This window comes from Balaenoptera physalus (genome assembly GCF_965194825.1).
Source record: "Balaenoptera physalus genome assembly, chromosome: 1".
NCBI lineage: Eukaryota > Metazoa > Chordata > Mammalia > Artiodactyla > Balaenopteridae > Balaenoptera > Balaenoptera physalus.
The window spans coordinates 9,937,474-9,958,374 of record NC_138882.1 but is presented as its reverse complement, the minus strand read 5'-3'; the positions used below and the strand labels follow the sequence as shown (position 1 = coordinate 9,958,374).

Here is a 20,901-nt window from a genome sequence, read left to right as displayed (position 1 = left end):
TATATATACAGTACCAAACGTAAAACAGATAGCTAGCAGGAAGCAGCCGCATAGCACAGAGAGATCAGCTTGGTGCTTTTTGACAACCTAGAGGGGTGGGATAGGGAGGGTGGGAGGGAGGGAGATGCAAGAGGGAAGAGATATGGGGACATATGTATATGTATAACTGATTCACTTTGTTATAAAGCAGAAACTAACACACCATTGTAAAGCAATTATACTCCAATAAAGATGTTTAAAAAAAAAAAAAAAGCTTATCAGACAGACTGCAAGTGAAGGAGAATGACATTATTAAAGACAGCCTTGCTTAATATTTTACTCTGAGTTATATAATGTTTGACATAATTAAAATAAATTTTAAAAATGTAAAACCCTAAAAAAACTGGAAAGCAAAATCTAAAAAACGAATCCAACTTTGTATTAAGTTGGTGATAGAATGACACCAAGAGAAAATTTTTTCAGATGAATTTTAAAATATGCTAATTTGATTGCACATCCAAAATGTAATATATCCTAAGGAAAAAATTAACTGAAGAAAAAACTTCTCAGTTTTTATTAACACTACTGGCACTGTTATTCTGAACCTTTTTATATATACATACAAATACAGATAGACAGCATAAAGCAAATAGGTAATTAGGTTAATGTTGATAGAAACCAAGACTTTCAGGTGAAAAGATACAAATGCTTAACTTCAAATATAAAGCCCTTTAATCCTAAATTTGAGTATCAATATGAATTCATGTTGCATTTTCTCTTCAAAAATAAAACAAGAAAAAAAAACGTATTTCTTAGCTCTGAAAAGTCCTAGAAATAATGAATAATCAGTATGACTGAGCACTCTGAGCAACCAGATAATGGTTTCTAAATACCATTTCTCACCAAAAGCACTCAGGACTTCTTGAAAAAATGGCTGATTCCAAGTCTGAAGCAGGAAATGTACAAGGTGAGTCTGAAACATCTTGTCATACTAGAAAGCAAGGAAGCTATCAAAGATGAAGAGAGTCACATCAAAAGGACTTAGGAGACAGTCTGAAGTGGCTTCCAATGGCTAAAGATGGGATAATTTGAGCATCAATAATAACTGCAGTGAACTTTAGCATCAAATATGTTAAATATCTGTTTGTAATAATACTTGAAAAAAAGAAAAAAAAAAAAAAGGAAAGAAACCTCACTAGTTACCTTTGTTGGATGCCAGGGACTCAACACATTATTCTGGAAAAGTGTAAATGATGGGGAAAAAACAATCAAGCATTCAACATACCTTCGTGTCAAAATATACCACTCTATATTAAAACATTAAAGGAACAAATAAAAAGTACATACCTTATATCTTTTTAATTTCTGTACTTCTTCTTCAATAAGCATCTGATTTTTGGCAACCTCTGACTGAATAGCACTTAACATGTTATTACCCTGATCTGTATCCATGGGTTCCTCCTTAGGGGAAAGAAAAAGAAATAGCACACCCTAATGACTGAGGCTTAAGTCTAAGCTATTTTTAAATGATAAACATAGTACAATCATTTTCAAATTTTATTCTTAATATTGGTGATAGAATACCAACTTACTAACTGCAATATTAAAGGATAAAAGCTAAGTAGTATCTTCCAATTTTCTATGTTCTACAACAATACATATGAATTTTTATCTAAAAACAATCTATACTGTAGCAAACTGAATTGCTATAATCTGCTGTTGAGCTATAAAGTAAATCTGCTTAAATATACTCATGAAAATGTGATCAAAGGAACATAAAAAAAAAGTCTTTGTCTATTACTAATTCTCTTCTCCAATCATATTTACTAGAAAGATAATCATCATAAGGAAGAGTAAAGATTACATGTGAATCTAAATGTGCCCAATTAATTCTGTAAGAAATATATTCTAACTTGCTTAATTATATAATGAAATTACAGTAAATTGTTAACACTTATTTAGCACATACTATTTGTCAGTCACTTTTTTAAGTGGTTTATATATACGTTATCTCAGTTATTCTTCACAACTACCTTTTTTTTTTTTAAATTTATTTATATTTATTTTTGGCTGTGTTGGGTCTTCATTTCTGTGCGAGGGCTTTCTCTAGTTGCAGCGAGCGGGGGCCACTCTTCATCGCGGTGCGCAGGCCTCTCACTATCGCGGCCTCTCTTGTTGCGGAGCACAGGCTCCAGACGCGCAGGCTCAGTAGTTGTGGCTCACGGGCTTAGGCTGCTCTGTGGCATGTGGGATCTTCCCAGACCAGGGCTCGAACCCGTGCCCCCTGCATTGGCAGGCAGATTCTCAACCACTGCGCCACCAGGGAAGCCCCACAACCACCTTTTAAGGTAAATACTATTATCCCTACTTTACATGAAGAAACTGAGGCACAAAGAAATACACTCAAAATCATACTTCCACTAAGTGGCAAAGGCAGGAGCTGAATCTAAGAAGCCTGACTCCAGAGCATATTCTCTTAATTACCACTCAGGATACTTGATTAAATCTACATTTCAGACAAAGAAAGAAGGAAGAAGGAAAAAAGGAAAGAAGAAAATAAATAGTTTCCCTGAGAGAATAACTAAGCTAGAACTTTGTACATAAAAACATGGTCACAAACCTCAGCAAGTTGTCTTTGTAACTCTGCTATCTTCTGTTCATATATCATTTTTCTGTCAGACACAATGGCCATTAAGTTAAATCGAATTTCACCTTCACTGTACCTAAAAAAAAAATTAAAGTTTATAATGTAGTAAAGAAATGTAACACTATTACAATTAAGATAATCTATTGTGATTACTCCCTTATTCTCTGGGGTAAACACAGATCTACCAATTGGCTAACCATAAAAACTGACATTTTAAAAAATCTTTCCTAAAGAGGAGAAGTTACAACCAGTATCACAAAAATACAAACAATCATAAGAGAATACTATGAAAAATGATACACCAACAAATTGAGCAACCTAGAAGAAATGGATACTTTCCTAGAAACAATCTTCCAAGACTGAATCAGGAAGAAACAGAAAATCTGAACAGACTGATTATTAGTAATATAATTGAATCAGCAAACAAAAAAATCCCAACAACCAAAACTCCAGGACCAGAGGACTGCACAGGGGAATTCTACCAAACATTTAAAGAGGAATTAATGCCTTTATTTCTCAAACTATTCCAAAAAACTGAAGAGGAGGGAATACTTCCAAACTCATTCTATGAGTCCAGCATTTCCCTGATACAAAAACCAAAGACACTACAGAAAAAGAAAATTACAGACCAATATCCCTGATGAACACAGATGCAAAAAATCCCCAATAAAATATTAGCAAACAGAATTCAACAATACATTAAAAGGATTGCACATAATGATCAAGTGGGATTTATTCCAGGGATGCAAAGATGGTTCAGTATACACAAATCAATCAACGTTATAACTATGTCAACAAAACAATGGACAGAAATCACATGATCATCTTAATAGAGGCAGAAAAAGTATTTGACAAAATTCAACATCCATTCATGATAAAAACTCTTAACAAACTTGGCATAGACAGAACAATCTCAACATAATAAGGGTCATTTAAGCCAAACCCACAGCTAACATCATACTCAACAGTGAAAAGCTAAAAGCTTTTCCTCTAAGATCAGTAAGAAGACAAGGATGACCACTCTCACCACTTTTATTCAATATAGTATTAGAAGTCCTAGCCACAGCAATCATACAAAAAAAATAAAAGAAATAAAAGGCATCCAAATTGGAAGGGAAAAAGTAAAACTATTTGCGGATGACATGATATTAAATACAAAAAAATCCTAAAAATTCTACCAAAAAACTATTAGAATAAGTGAATTCACTGAAGTTATAGCATACAAAATCAAAATACAGAAATCTGTTGCATTTCTGTACACTAATAATGAACTATCAGAAAGAGAAATCAAGAAAACAATTCCATTTACAACTGCATCAAAAAGAATAAAATAACTAGGAATAAAGTTAAACAAGGAGATGAAAGACCTGTACTCTGAAAACTGTAAGATATTGATGAAAGAAACTGAAGACAACACAAATCGAAAGATACACCACGCTCATGGATTGGAAGAATTAATACTGTTAAAATGTCCATACCACCCAAAGCAACCTATAGATTCAATAATCCCTATTTTCACAGAACTAGAACAAATATTCCTAAAATTTGTATGAAACCACAAAAGACCCCAAATAGCTAAAGCAATCTTGGGAAAGAAAAAGCTGAAGGTATCATGCTCCCTGACTTCAAACTATACTATAAAGCCAAAGTAATCAAAACAGTATGGTACTGGCACAAAAACACACATATAGATCAGTGGAACAGAACAGAGTCCAGAAATAAACCCACAAAACACACAGTCAATTAATCTACAACAAAGGAGGCAAGAATATACAATGGGGAAAAAGTCTCTTCAATAAGTGTTGTTGGAAAAACTGGACAGCTACATGTAAAAGAATGAAACTAAACCATTTTCTCACACCATATACAAAAATAAACTCAAAATGGATTACAGACTTAAATGTTAGACCTGAAACCATAAAACTCCTAGAAGAAACATAGGCAGTAGCTCTTTCACATTGGTCTTAGCAATAATTTTTGGATCTGTCCCCTCGAGCAAGGGAAACAAAATAAAAAATAAACAAATGGACTACATCAAACTAAAAAGCTTTTGCACAGCAAAGGAAAGCACCAACAAAATGAAAAGGCTGCCTACTGAATGGGAGAAGATATTTGCAAATGATATATCTGATAACAGGTTAATATCCAAAATATATAAAGAGTTCACAATCCAGCAATTTCACTTCTGGTATTTTTCCAAAGAAAACAAAAACACAGATTTGAAAAGATGTATGTACCCCAATGTTTATAGCAGCGTTATTTACAATAGCCAAGATATGAAAGCAACCTAAGTGTCCATTGACTGATGAATGGATAAAAAAGATGTTTTATACACACACACAATGGAATATTACTTAGCCATATAAAAGAAGGAAATCTTGCCATCTGCAACAACATGGATGAACCTAGAGGGTATTATGCTAAGTGAAATAAGTAAGACAGAGAAAAACAAATATTATATGATTTCACTATAAAAAACAAAACAAATACAACCAAACAGAAACAAACTCAAACAAATTCAGATATAGAGAACAAAGTAGTAGTTGAGTGGGGAATTGGCAGGGTAGGTGAAATAGGTGAAGGGGATTAAGAGGTATAAACTACCATTTATAAAATAAATAAACAGGGATGTAACATTTAGCACAAGGAATATAGTCAATAATATTGTTATAACTTTGTATGATGCATAATCTATAAAAATATGTTGTACACCTGAAACTAATACAGTATTGGAAGTCAACTATACTTCAATATAAATTTATTTATTAATACTTTTGTCTATAGACAGATAAATAAGCTTTCATATATGAAAGGAAAAAATCAGCTAAATTTCATCAATCACAAATATATTATTAAATGTTTTAGTACCTCCTAGACGTTTGAAATAACGTTTTCATCAGTTCTCATACTTTCACAAAAAATATGGTAACTATCAATTACCTTTTATCTCAATTAGAAAAAATAATTAAACTAAGACCTCACATTTGTTGAATTAATTTTACTGGCATCTTGATGGTATTAACTATATTCCTTATTATATAATTTTTTCCAAATCATGATTTTGTTTCTATTCTTAACTAATATATGTTTTACATTTCACTTGTACTTTTATCATATATAAATATATATTTATGTAATATGTTATAAATAATCTCTTGTAAAATTTCTGAATACTGTTTTATTTTCACTACTCTGAAACCAATGAAACATCTTATAGTATAAGCTTGTTTATGGTAAGGATTGACATTGGAAAGATTATCCATAACATTTTGTAAATGGCACTTAACCAGATGAAAACATGTAGAAAATGTAAGCCTGTTTTTGCATTAGTTCACCTGCAAGAGGTTCTCATAAATAGTTCTATTCACTGGAAAGAATATGGCCCAGTATAACTATAGCACTTTGAACTATGTAAAAATGCTGTTTTTAAAACTCTACTTATGGGACTTCGATTTCCCTATTCCTCCCAGTAAAAAATATCAAACTAAAAAATCGAGACATATATTTTTTAAAAAATGAAAAAAATTAAAATTCTGAAAAGTGAAGAGAAGGCAGACATGCTAGGGAACCAGGACCCAAGAATGACAGTGGTGAAGTCTCTGGCTTATCATTCTGCTGCATATGTCCTGGCCTTGGAGTTAAAGAAGCCATCAATTGAGAAATGCCAACAGGCACAGACAAAAAAGCACCAACAATAGTCTGCTCTTTCTATCCAAACAGGAAAGGGGCAACCTCATGAGACAGAAAACTTTGAGACAATAACCACTCTACCATACCCAAACAACTGAAAAAACTGGCCCAAACCCTACCGGCCAGCAAAGGCTGGGTAGGGAGCCTGGACTTCCACCCCCACCAGGCTGTAACAGGCACCTGGGGTGGTGTCAGAAAAGGCTGTGTAGGGAGCTAGGACTTTCATCCCTGCAAACAGTAATGACATCTATTTGCAGTGTCAGAGGAAACTAAGTGGGAAGCCAAATGTGAAGTCACTACCATCCAGGAGTAAAGAAGCCCACCTCCCAAATTTGGTATCAGTGGAGCCATATAGAAAGCAGTCACAAGGCACTGCTACTCCTCCCGGCCAGGGTAGTATCAGGGGAAGCCATACTGGGGACCAGAACTCCCACCTCCTGCCCAGCAGTAACAAGGAACCCCTTCCCACCTCAGGTGTCAATGAAGACAGAGTGGGGAACCTGGACTTCTACTTCCACCCGGCAGTAATGGGGTGGCATCCCTGATTTACCCTGCCAGAACAGTGCCCATAAAAACCAGCTAAAAGAGAAGTTTTAAATAAGATTCAGAGTCTTATAATATAGTACTGAAAACGCCCAGGTTTCAATCAATAATCACTTGTCCTATTAAAAATCATGAAAAGCTCAATTTGAATGAGAGACATTCAACAGACAGAGCAATGATAGATGTCCGAATTAACTGACAGAGACTTTAAAACAGCCATCATAAAAATGATCCAATGAACAATTATAAACACCCTGGAAACAAAAAATAGAAAGTCTCAGCAAAGAAACAGAAGATATAAAGAAGAAACAAATGGAAATTTTACACCTGAAATATAAAACGATAAAAATGCTCAATGGGTGAGTTCAACAGCAGAATGGAGGAGACAGAGGAAAGAATCAGTGAACTGAAAAGTAGAACAACAGAAATTACCCAACTGAACAAAGAAAACAGACTAAGAAAAATAAAGAGAGCCCCAGGGACCTGTGGGACTAAAGCAGGAGACATTTGTGTCATTGGAGTCCTGGAAGAGGTGAGAAAGAGGGTGAGATTGAAAAAGTTCTCCAAGTTATAATGGCTAAAAACTTCCCATATTTGACAAGACATAAACGCACAGATTCAAGTAGCTAAGCAAAATCCAAACAGAATAAATGCACAGAAATCCATACCAAGACACATCATACTCAAATATATGAAAACTAAAAACAAACCAAAAAAAAAAAATTTGAGACCAACAACAGGAGAAACACCACCATATCTATAGGGCAAAACCTGTTTGCACAACAGTGGATTTACCAGTAGAAACCATGGAGGCCAGAAGGGAGCGACATAACAATTTTCAGGTGCTAAAAGAAAAGACTATCAACCCGGAATTCTATACACAGTGAAAATAACCTTCAGAAATAAAAGGGAAATCAAGATATTCTTAAATGAAGAAAAACTAGGACTCTGTTGACAGCAGAACTACCCTAAAGGAATGGCTAAATGAAGTTTTCTAAACAGACAGGAAATGATAAAAGAATTTAGTTCTGGAACATGAAGAAGAAAGAATAATGGAAAAAGTAAAAATATGGGTAAATACATTTTCCTTCTCTTAAGTTTTTTAAATTAAGCTTCATGGTTAAAACAAAAATTATAATACTGTCTGATGGAGTCCTAAATGTATGTAGAGGAATTATTTAAGACAAATATAACGGTGGACAGTAAAAGTACATAAAGGAAGGTAAGACTTCTACACTTCACTCAAACTGGTAAAATGTTAACACCAGTAGATTGGGATAAGTTAGAGAAACCATTAGAAAAGCCATACAAAGAAATAAACTCAAAACCACTATAGATGTCTGAGTAACTCACAGAAAAGCAGGAAAAGGAAAACAGAGAACCAAACAAAAAAACAGAACAAAGAGAAAAAATTTAAATGGCAGATTTAAACCATAAGACATTAATAATTACATATTAAATATACATTTCATTTTATACGTAATTTTATAAATCCATTACATTCAATGTAAATGGTCTCAATCTACCAAGTAAGACAGAAAATGGCAGAGTGGACTAAAAGATATGATTCAATATATGCTGTCTATATGAAATTCACTTCAAATATAATGACATAGGTAGGTTGAAAGTAAAAGGATGGAAAAAATATATCATGCATATACGAATCAAAACAAAGCAGAAGTGGCTATATTACTGTGAGATAAAGTAAACTTCAGAGCAAAGAAAATTACTAGAGAGAAATATTGCATAATGATAAAAAGGTCAATCCACTAAGAAGAAATAGTGATCATAAATGTTTATGCAACAAACAAGACACCTGCAGAATATGTAAGGGAAAAACTGATAAAACTTAAATTAGAAATAGCCAAATTCAAAACTGTGCCTATTTGCAAATGACATGATCATCTATCAATATGTAGGAAATGTCAAGGAATTCACAAAACTTCTAAAGCTGGTGGGTGAGCTTAGCAAGGTTGAAGGATACAAGACAAAGAAAGAAAAAAATCAACTTTATTTCTACACACTAACAATGATCACATGGAACAAAAATGAAAATATAGTATCATTTGTAATCACTCAAAAGAATATGAAGTGCTTGGGTATAAATCTGACAAAATACGTATGGAACTAGCATGTGGAAAACTACAAAATGCTGATGAAAGAAATTAAAGAAGATCCAAGTAAATGGATAGACATACCATGTTCATGGACTGGAAAAATCAATATAGTAAAAATGCCAATTCTCTTAAAATTGATGTTTGACACAATTCCTATCAAAATCTCAACAAGAATTTTTGTAGATACAAGATTATACTAAAATTTACATGGAGGGCAGAGTATCTATAACAGCTAAAACAATTCTGAAGAAATTCAGAGTATCTATAACAGCTAAAACAATTCTGAAGAAAAAGAATAAAGTTGGGGGCATTTGTCTACCTGATTTCAAGACTTACAATATAGCTACAGTCATCAAGACTCTGTAGTACTTGCAGACAGCAGACAAATAGATCAATGGAACAGAACAGTGAACCAGAAATAGACCCACACAAATATGCCCCACTGGATTTTTTTTACAAGGGTGCAGCAGCAGTTCAGAGGAGGAAGGATAGCCTTTTTAACAAATGGTGCTAGACCAATTGGACAAATAGAGGAAAAAAAATGAACCTTGACTTAACTTCACACCACACAAAAATTAACTCAAAATAGATCATAAACATATGTAAAATGTTATATAAACCTTTTAGAAAAAAAGGAGAAAATCTTTGGGATCTAGGGCTAGGCAAAGAATTCTTAGATTGGACAACAAAAATACAATTCACAGTGGGAAAGACTGACAAATTGGACTTCACTGGAATTAAGAGCTTTTGCTCTGTGAAAAACCATGTTGGGAGGAGGAGAGGATGGGCTATAGACTGGGAGAGAATATATTCAGACAACATGTCTGACAAAGGACTAGTGATAGCTAGAGTATGTAAAGAACTTCAAGGCTCAAGAGTCAAAATAACAATCCAATTACAAAATAAACAAAAGGCATGATTTTCAACGTTAGTCACTAGGGAAATGCAGATTAAAACCACAATGAAATATTACTACCCACCTATCAAAATGGCTAAGACAAAAAATTTTGACAAAATGCTAGCTAGCATGTGGAGAAACTGGATCACTCATACTACACTGCTGGTGGAAATGTAAAATAAAATAGTACAGCTACTCTGGAAGAGTTTGTCAATTTCTTAAAAAATTAAACATGTATTTACCATACAACTAGGTATTTATCCCAGAGAAATGAAAACTTATATACACACAAAAATCTGTACACAAATGTTTACTGCAGCTTTATTCATAACAGCTAAAAACAGGAAACAATCCAGATGTCCTTCAATGGGTGAATGGGCAAAAAAATGGAATATCTATACCATAGACTACTACCCATCTATAGAAAAGAATGCACTATCGATATACTTAACAACCTGGATGAATCTCCGGAGAATTATGCTGAGTGAAAAAAGCCAATCCAAAAAGATTACATATTGTATGATTCCATTTATATAACATTCTTTAAATAACAAAAATTATAGAACTAGGGATTAAGGATGCGGGAGGGTGGGGTTGGGGGCAGTGGCTGTAGCTATAAAAGGGCAAAATGAAGAACCACTGTGGTGATGGAATTATTCTGTACCTTGACTATATTAACATCAATAGCTGGCTGTGACATTGTACCATAGTTTTACAAGACACTACTCCTGCAGGGTAAAGGGTACACAGGAGCTCTCTGTATTATTTTTATAACTTAATGTGAATATATAATTATCTCGAAATAAAAAGTTTAATTTAATAAAAAAGACAGATACTCCTAAAAACAAAACTCTACAAAATAACTGTACAAAATATCTAACTTAATGGAAATGTGCATGTTTAACTTCTATAAAGACAAGGTGACTTACTACGATGTAGAATTTAGAGATTTTCCGAATAGATTTCCTGAACACATTAATCCAATCAAAAGTAGATGTTCAATAAGTATTGCTAAAACAACGATAAAATAAAGGTTTAAAAACGAGAACATTAGTTATGCCAATGAGATTAGCTGAGCATTTACTTTTGTATCCTTTTTTCTATGACTGGCCTCACTGCGCTGATCCAATCATCTTGATTGCATGCACCTAGGAAGAAATGTAAAAGCATTTATGGCAAATAAAATCAACATTAATATTATTTCAAAAGTTTGGTCCAAAATATCTTTTTATTAATATTTCGACAAATTCAGGATAGTAAAAAACCTTTTAGCATAACTACGTTAAGCTCCAACTCTTACTTTCTTAGTAATGGTAAGGGGAAAGAGTATTATCATAATTTGCATTTCCACATTGTTGCGTCACTTAGCGGTGCTAAACAAATGTTTGAGAAAATAATGAACTAGGGAATTATTTCATTAAAACTCTCGACTCTGTGATATAAGGATAACTACCCCCATTTTACAGATGATGAGACAGAGGGCTAAGAAAAACCAGCTCACATACTAGTGATAAAATAAGGATTCAATCCTTTTCTGACTCCCCACCATCATAACTACAGGAAAAAAAAATGAAATCCACACACAATGCAAAACCAATTTTACCCAGTTTTTTAATCCTCTTTTTTACCTAAATTTTAGTATAGCCACCAGCTGTATAGCAAAACTGGCTGTTCTGTTTTATATTTTACTTCCTTTATATCTGATGGATCTAATGAATAGAGAATGGCTGACCAGACAGAAGCCAAGAGAAAAAAATGCAGCGATCAGATCAACCCCCAAACCAGAGAAAATCAGCTTCTACAGAATTAAAAGAACATTCTATTAATTTACTTTAAGAAACATAGAAAAATAAATATTTTTAAACATGTAAATCTGCATTAGATGAAGTATTAGTTCTAGACATGGGCATGGTCAATAAGAACAAGCAAAATGGAAGTGTTAATTTTTTTTTAATCTGAAAGTATAAAGTTTTATGGACAGCAGATAACAGTAGATTCCAGTAAAACAGGTTACACTGCACTTAAACCTAATTTAAAAAAAAAGAAAAAGAAAACTTAATGAGGTAAAAATAAGGAGTTAAAATTCTTTTGTGGGTCTATTAGTTCATTACTAGATCAGAACCACCTCAACCTCAATAACCATTTATCATTAGCTCAAGGTAGGAGATGGGGTGGGATCAGGACAAATACAGCCTTTGGCACAAAGGACAGCACATTAATGCACTAGTTACATAGAAAAAAGTAGTTTTTAAAAGTAAACTGAAAAATTAAAAATAAATTATGTAATCTATGGGTTGAAAAAACTTTTCTTCTAGGAAAAAAACTAAAGGTCCCAATGCAACTACAGTAGGCAACATGTCCTAACTACCTGTTACTTAATTTCATAAAGTACTGAAGAGCTTAAAGCCTGCATGGCATCACACCTCACAGTCACCTCCCCTTTCTAAACTTAAGTAGGACTAGGGCTAAATCAAAGGTGAACACCCAATCTTTTTGTCCTTATCAAAAGTGAAATACCAGGAATAGTAACCACATTACCTAAATCAATCGGTCCTTCTCTTAATCCATCTAATTCATACAGTCTTCCATTAACAGGAACATAACTGACAAAGTGAAAAGCATCTTCTTCTTTTGCTGATGTCTTTGCATCAAACTCAAACATTTGCTGTCTACAGTGAAGAAAAAAACAGTGAGAGACAAACAAACAGAGACAGTATTTATTTCACATGAAGTATCTTTACCTGGCGAAACTGTTGTGTACTTGTCGAATCACATCCGAATTACTCAGTGCCAAACCTTTCATCTGAAATAAGTTTTAAGAATAGCCTATTAAAATAAGAACCACCACAAACAGGGCATTTTAAGAATAATACGACTGTACTCACAGCTGCATCAAAGCTTTGTGAAAATTCTTTAAACTCTGATAATGTGTCTCCTAAATGGACATCTTGATGGGTACAGTTCAATAACACACTTACTATGGCTTGAGTAGCACAAGCATTATTAATTACCTATAAAATATGAAAGCAAAAATATTATCGATTTGTTAAAAAAAAAACAGCTTTTAACTGGTGACGATGACCCCCAAAATATGAAAAAAATTACTAGTTTCCAAATTTTATTTCATACAGTCTTAGCATAAACATAATAAACATGATCAATTTCCAATCTAATCTATTTTCAGGAATTTACTGCAATTCTGGAGCTGAAGATTCTAGGAAATCGAATAAATGAACTCATAATATCAGTGAAAACCAATCCAGTTAGGGTAACAAAACCAATCTTTCCTGGTCTAAAACATATATCTAATTAAACCAAAAGAGCTTGTCCTTCCCTCTTATTCACTTCCTCCTATGCTCACTTCTACCTATAAATATTCAACCCATATTTCAGTATCCAACGCAAGCTCCAACTCACCGATGTGGCTCTTAGAGAACTTATCCAACAACTCGTATTACTTTCTTCCCTCATTTGAATTCCTAAAAACGTGTATATACTGTCTACATATTTTTCAATTCAATCTTTACAGCACTGTCATCTAGCTATTAACTGTTTATTTAACAAGTTATGTGGACCTTACATTCTAGTGAGAGGAGAGAACATTTAGATAGCACTTACTATGTGTGGGTAATTTTCTAGGCACTTCACATGTATTAATTCTTTAATCCTGTCAATCAACAGCCTATGAAGAAGGAGTAATATTATTATCCTCATTTTACATTTGTGGAAGCTGAGGCTCAAAGCGGTTAAGTAGCTTGCCCAAAGGGCCCAGAGCTAAGCAAGAGGCAGGTGATCTGGTTCTAGAATTTGGTGTACTTAGCCACAACATGAGGCTGGCTCTGTACACGTATGTGGTCTCTCCAACAAGATTATAACCTACTTATGGACAAGGGCTTCTGCCACCCTCCCTACAGCACCTACACAGGGCTGAGACCACAGAGGTGGAAAGAGCCTCAGATGATCACTTCCAACACCAGCAAGGTTAACTGTAGAGTTAAATTAAACTTGATAAATGATTTTTTAAAATACAGTTTAGTCCTACTGCTATATTTCATTACAATATTATAATTAAATACCATTTTCCAAAAATGCTAATTCACTTATGATCTTACAATTTGGTAAATTATTTCTATCTTGCCTGATTTCAAAAGAAAATTTTTCCATTATCTTCCCTCATTAACTCTTATACTCCTGTACTTTTTTTTGCCAGACTTTTGAAGTCTTGTGAGTACCCACCAGTTCTTACATTTTTGACTGCAGTATGCTTGAGGAATTCCTTGATAAGGCTGCTTTCTCCATTAGAGAACACTGTCTTACTCCCAATTCTCAAAGTGATACCACCACATTCTTGTAATTCCTCTTACAGTATTTTGTACTCAAAACTATCTTATGATTGACGATTAAGGAAAAGTAACAGGAGATCTAGAATCCAATTAACATTGCTGCTGATTTCTTTTAATATGTATTCTGATACGAGTCACAGTTCTTTAGTAAACTTGGATGAAAATTTTTAATGATTAAAGGAGACATCATAAAGGTTGTTAACTAAAACAGGACTTAGTGCTCCCTTATCTTGGGCCAAAATTATCTGGAGATGGGTTGGTAGAAGCGAAGTTAGCAGAAGTTAAAATTTATACTCATTCACACATCCTTTCAAAATGATGACACATTAAAGATATAATATGTACCTAATGCTAGGCTAGATGCTGAGGCTATGGCAGAGAATACTATCAAACATTCCTATGATCTAAGGACTTCAAATCTGTAACCTATCACTTTAGGAATTTTTTTTTTCAAACTCATCAAATTGTACACACTAAACATGTGCAGTTTTTTGTATACCAATTTTATTTCAGTAAACCTGTTTTTTTTTTTAAGGAAAAAAAGAAAAAAATCTCGTGGTTACTGATACTTCTCTTCCGGTGTTAGTAAGGATTTACACTGTCCACGATTTATTACAGCTCATTTTGCATATGTGTGAAGAACAGTCATTACGGTGTGCCTCAGTGTAAACATACCTCTTCAGGTTTTTAAATGAGTTAAGTGCCACCAAGTGGTTATGTTATAAATAGCACAGTGGTCCCCTTATCCTTGGGGGATATCTTCCAAGACCCCCAATGGATGCCTCAAACATGGATAGTACCAACCCCTATATATATCATGATTTTTCCTATACTAACAGGCTGGTAGCACACATGAGGGACAAAGGGATGCATCCCACGTGGGACAGTGAAGGAACAGAATGAGATTTCATCACACTATTCAGAATGGCACACAATTTAAAACTTATGGTTTATTTCTGGAATTTTCCATTTAATATTTCAGCCAGAGTTGACTGAAACCATGGAAAGTAAAACAGTAGGTAAGGGGGGAATACTGCACAGAATTACCAAAAAACAAAAAATTTAAGACACTAAAAAGTGCACAGCCATTCATTCGTTCAAATATTTATTACTGAGCACTCACTGTGTGCTAGACATTGTGATAAATGCTGAACACACAGTGAACAAGAGACATGTGGTCCTTGTCCTCGTGAAACACTTAAAAATCACCTTATATACATGCATTGGGGAGAATTTTAACTTCATCTTTCTTCACAAAAAATTATTGCAGTATAAATATATATATAGTCCCCAACTTCTTAAATCTTTAACTTATCCTGAACGTTCTACTATATACCTTGGCTTTTAACACATTTTTAAATAAAGTAGTAGAGTTTAAGAATAGAAGGAAGGCTAGAGCAGGAGGTCACAAGTAGGACTGCCCCAGAACCTTAAGAATTTGGTTTGAATTCCTTTAAGAGGACATATATTCTTTAGTTCATCTAGGCTCTTCCACTCCCTAGCTCTTACACAAAACCCAGTTCACACATTCATGCTGCCAACCTGATCCTGCAGCCATCTGACTTAGTAACCCACGGTCTAGAGACTAACTTCTTGTCACGGTTTATACAAAAGAACATTGCAGATGCCTAGAGGAATACTACTAAAATTGCTTGAAGTACTGCATTATAAATTATAAATCTTCACTGAGTCATAGCTATAGGATAAATTAATAAATTTTTTAATATTCATTACTAATCAAGGGGAAAAAAGGTTGAGGATAAAACTAGGTTCCTAAAGGGAACATAATACTTTAAAATATACATAAAAAATAAATGTCCTCATATAATATACCAAAATCCAACTCCCAATGAATTATGGACATAGATATCAATTTAATTTTAAATTAAAATTAAAATTTTCTGCATCTCAATACATGCAGAAAAGCATTTGAAAAAACTTAATCCTTCCATAAGGATTAATACACATGTAAAAGAGATGAACAGAAAACCAAAATAATGAAGGAAGAAATCATCTTGGACTGAAGTATCAGAGAAGGTTTTTCTATGAATGTGAAATTTTAATAGAGCTCTGAAAGCCCGGTAGTACCTAGAGAACAGAGAAGGAAATTCATTCTATGAAACGTGAAGGGGACGAACAAGGAACAAATTAAGACGAGATGTTCAAGAGACAATGAGCATATTGGTATGTATTAGTATGCTTGTAATCAGAGCATGGGGTCATTGGTTACCTAGTAAATCAGTGCCTTTAAGCAATTAGGAGTTCACGCTAGGAGTAAGAGATTTTTAATAGGAAATAACAGTAAATACAGTGATTCAGAAAGGTTCAGTTTAAGACAATTTACAGGAGAGACTGAAGGTGGCTAAAAACAAACAAGATCCACTGGGCTGCTCCTCTAATGCTAGTATGAAATAATAAAGGGCAACAGATTAATGGAGCAGGACCACCCAAATAGGCGAGTCAGAATTCTAGGAGTCAGGAATATAACTAAAAATAAAATCCGATTAAAAAGAATAAGGGGATAGTAATAATAACCATATAAAACAATTTTGTAAATTTAAGCTAAAATGCAGAAATTAAAAAAAAATCTTACCAGAACTAAGTCAAGAAAAAATAAGTAGCCCAAATAAGTCTTTTAACTATTAAATTGAAGTGGTAGTTTAAAATATACTCATAAAGAAAATACCAGGCACAGATGGTTTTATAGGCCAATTCTAACAAAATTTGAAGAAACAGACCTTCTAAATTTTAGATGGTCTAAACTGTCCAAATTCTTCAGGACAATAAGAAAAAGAGGAAATTCCAACTCAATTCATGAAGCCAGCACAACCCTAATACTAAAACTAGTCAAAGCCATTACAAGAAAGGAAAATTAAGGCCATTTCATTCATAAATATAGATGTAAAAATTCTAAACAAATATTACTGCACTAAATTCAACAGTGCATAAAAAGAGAATATGGGCTTACCTCAGATATGGAAGAATGATCAACTGGGCTTATCTCAGATATGGAAGAATGATTTAATATTAGAAAAATTCATAAACATAACTAACCATATTAACCTATTAAGAGGGAAAATAAACATGATCATCTCAATAGATGCAGAAAAGCATTTGAAAAAACTTAATCCTTCCATAATAAGGACACTTGCTAAATTATTAAAAGAATGTCCTTACCTGAACATTAAGAAAAAAAAATCTGAAATGGGAAATGGTAAAAGCATTCCCTTTAAAACCACAATGATTTTACTGGAGGTCTTAACCAGTCAGTAAGATAAGAAAAATAAATCAGAGACATAAGGATTCAAAATGAGGAGATGAAACTGCTTTGTTTGACGCATAATTTAGATAGAACCCCCCCAAAACCAACAAATAACAGAGATAACAGAGGTTAGCAAAATGGCTAAATATAATATTAAGACACAAGAATGAATTACATTTTTTTGTACCAGCAACAAACACCTAGAAAATGTAACTGAAGAAAAGATGATTTATAATTATAACAAAGAGATCAAGGAATTAAGATAAATCTAATAAAAGATGTAAAACCTCTATAGAGAAAATTATGCAACATAATAAAGATAATAAAAGCATCTAAAAATAAATAGATAAATAAAAGCAGATCTAAATAGAGATACATACTACTTCATGACTTAGTATCATGAAGATATAAATTCTCCCCAAATTGATACATATATTTAATGCTATTCCAGTCAAAATTCCAACAGAATTTTTCATACAATTTGATAAGATGACATTGAAATTTATATGAAGAACATAGGGTCAAGAATAGCAAGGCTATTTCTGAAAAAGAGGAGGGAGAAGAGATATGACCTATTAGATATAAGAACTTACGAAGAAGTGAAAGGAATTAAGACAGTATGGTATTGGCAGAGAGACAAACAAATTGATCAGTAGAGTCCAGAAAACACACACACACACACACACACACACACACACACACGGAACTATGGTATACAACAGAGGTGGCATGTCCGATAAATAGGGAAAATAATGGATGTTCAATAAATGAGGTTAGAAAAAAAGGGTGATCCACATGGAAAAAGATGAAATTGAACCCCTGCCTCATATAATATACCAAAAATCCAACTCCCAATGAATTATGGACATAGATATCAAAAATTAAAATTTAAATGCATAGGTAAATATCTTTTACAAATTCAGATAGATAACAATTTCTTCAACAAGATACAAAAAAGCATTGGCTCTAAAATACAAAATTCGGGCTTCCGTGGTGGCGCAGTGGTTAAGAATCCTCCTGCCAATGCAGGGGACACGGGTTCGAGCCCTGGTCTGGGAAGATCCCACATGCTATGGAGCAACTAAGCCCGTGCACCACAACTACTGAGTCTGCGCTCTAGAGCCCACAAGCCACAACTACTGAAGCCCGCGCACCTAGAGCCCGTGCTCCACAACAAGAGAAGCCACTGCAACGAGAAGCCTGCGCACTGCAACAAAGAGTAGCCCCCGCTCACCGCAACTAGAGAAAGCCAGCGCACAGCAATGAAGATCCAACACAGCCAAAAATAATAAATAAATAAAATAAATAAATTTATAAAAATAAATAAATAAATAAAACACAAAATTCTATTCATCAAAAGACACCCAGAAAAGGTAAAACAATAAGGTGCCAACTTGGAGAAGCAGTATCATGAAGATATAAACAACGCCTACAAATCAAAAAGTACAACTAGTCCTACAGAAAAATAATTTAAGAATTTCACAAAAGAAACACATATGGCCACTAAGTACATCAACACCCTTTCAACATGATTAGTGCCCAGGGAGATGTAAACCAAGACCAAAATGAAGTACCATTTTAGAATGAGCTGGCTGGCAAAAATCAAAAAGGCCTCTGGCGCAATGGTTGAGAATCTGCCTGCCAATGCAGGGGACATGGGTTTGAGCCCTGGTCTGGGAAGATCCCACATGCCGCAGAGCAACTAAGCCCATGCGCCACAACTACTGAGCCTGTGCTCTAGAACCCGCAAACCACAACTACTGAGCCTGCAAGCCACAACTACTGAAGCCCACGTGCCTAGAGCCCATGCTCCGAAACAAGAGAGGCCACCGCAATGAAGAGTAGCCCCCGCTCGCCACAACTAGAGAAAGCCCACACGCAGCAACGAAGACCCAACAACGGAGACCCAATGCAGCCAAAAATAAATAAATACATAAATAAATCTATTTTTTTTAAAAAAAGGCCTGACAATACCACATATTGGAGTATGTGGCTACACAGTAACTCAGATATTGCTAGTAGGGGTGTAAACTGGAGTATCTACTTCCAAAAGCACTTTGATATTTCCTCCTAAAGTTACATTTACCTATCAGAAGCACTGTTGTACTTCTAGATATGTACCAGGAGAAATTTGCACAAGTACAACAGGAGACGTACAAAAATGTATACAGTTTACAGTAATGCAAATGAAAACTCAAATGCCAATCTACAAAGAGTAAACAATTACTTACTCTTTATGCACATTCGTGCAATTACTATTGTACAGCATGCAAAATAAGTTAACTATTATGATAAACAACTCGTGGATAAATCTTAAAATATTAAGTCAAAAAAGTAAGTCTCCCAAAACTACAAGGAGCATGATACTTTTTATCAAGTTAAAATTTTATATACACACAGCCCTTTTAGGATTAGAAAAAATACAGAAAGTGGAAAGCAAGGAAACGATATACAGAATTTCACATGTAGGTTACTTGGATGAAGGAAGGGAGGATGAGAGCTATGTGGGACAATGGGTGGGACAGAAGGAAATGATAGTTAGATGACGTTTATCTAGGCGGTGGGTTCTTAGGTGCTTACTACATTACTTAGTCGCCACATAAGTAAACAAATAAATAAAAGGAGGACATGAGCGTGTGTCATCAGTCAAGAATTATCATAATTCCATGCTGTGTACCTGAAGATCAGTTTTTTAAAAAGGAAAAGAGAAAAACACACTCAACATCACTGATTGATCTGTCCTCTTCCTTCATCACATCTAATCATTACATACTAAAGGTGGTAATTACTTTACCACCTGAGTATTAATCAAATCTGTTCACATCTATCACCACTAACAGTCTTTTACCTGCTTTTGCATGGACTTCTACAAAAGCCTCCTAACTGATATGCAGTCTCATATCCTACACCACTCCCTTCTCCTCAGATGCATTCCCCACACTGTAGCCAAAGTGCTCTCTTCTAAATGAAAATCTGATCATGTCACCCTTCTTAAAACACCTCAATAACCTTCTACTGCTCTTAGGATACAGACAAAAGGCTCAAGCATGCTCTGCCTCTGTCCACATCTTGGCAGGAAGTGGAGAGTTATTCTCTAATACCCACCTTCTCCCTCTTCCAGATGAACAGAGGACCCAAATTTTATCTGGGTCCATGTCCACCTGGAATGAGGACAGCTTCCCCCTCTGCTGCTGAGTACAGCCATGTGACTGAGCTCTGGACAGAGAGAAGAAAGCATGCAACGTGAGCAAGTTCTAGAAAATGTCTGCAAAAAGAGAGGAGCGTGCTGTCCGCTTCCCCTGTCTTGAATGTGGAACTGAGACAGAACGGCTGAAACTCCAACCATCATCTCAGACCACGAAGTAACCTCTGGAATAGAAAGCACACACAAAGGAGCAAAACAAAAGAGCCTGCCATCTTGA

General features: G+C 34.4%; 1 protein-coding gene across 6 annotated transcripts in view; it reads right to left on the bottom strand.

The window, feature by feature from the left end:
- The window catches only part of UCHL5 (ubiquitin C-terminal hydrolase L5), a 50,881-nt gene that overhangs the window by 13,661 nt on the left and 16,319 nt on the right, over positions 1-20,901 (bottom strand). For 3 of the 6 annotated variants that reach the window (XM_082427548.1, XM_082427544.1, XM_082427546.1), the window contains 6 exons: positions 12,760-12,885; positions 12,616-12,677; positions 12,413-12,543; positions 10,959-11,022; positions 2,600-2,702; positions 1,327-1,437 (listed from right to left, as the gene is read on the bottom strand). In XM_082427548.1, coding sequence (XP_082283674.1) covers positions 1,327-1,437; positions 2,600-2,702; positions 10,959-11,022; positions 12,413-12,543; positions 12,616-12,677 — 471 coding nt within the window. In that variant the 5' untranslated portion in view covers positions 12,760-12,885. Of the gene's footprint in view, positions 1-1,326; positions 1,441-2,599; positions 2,703-10,958; positions 11,023-12,412; positions 12,544-12,615; positions 12,678-12,759; positions 12,886-20,901 lie in introns of all 6 variants that reach the window. The other 3 variants (XM_082427547.1, XM_082427543.1, XM_082427545.1) reach the window with 1 other exon arrangement.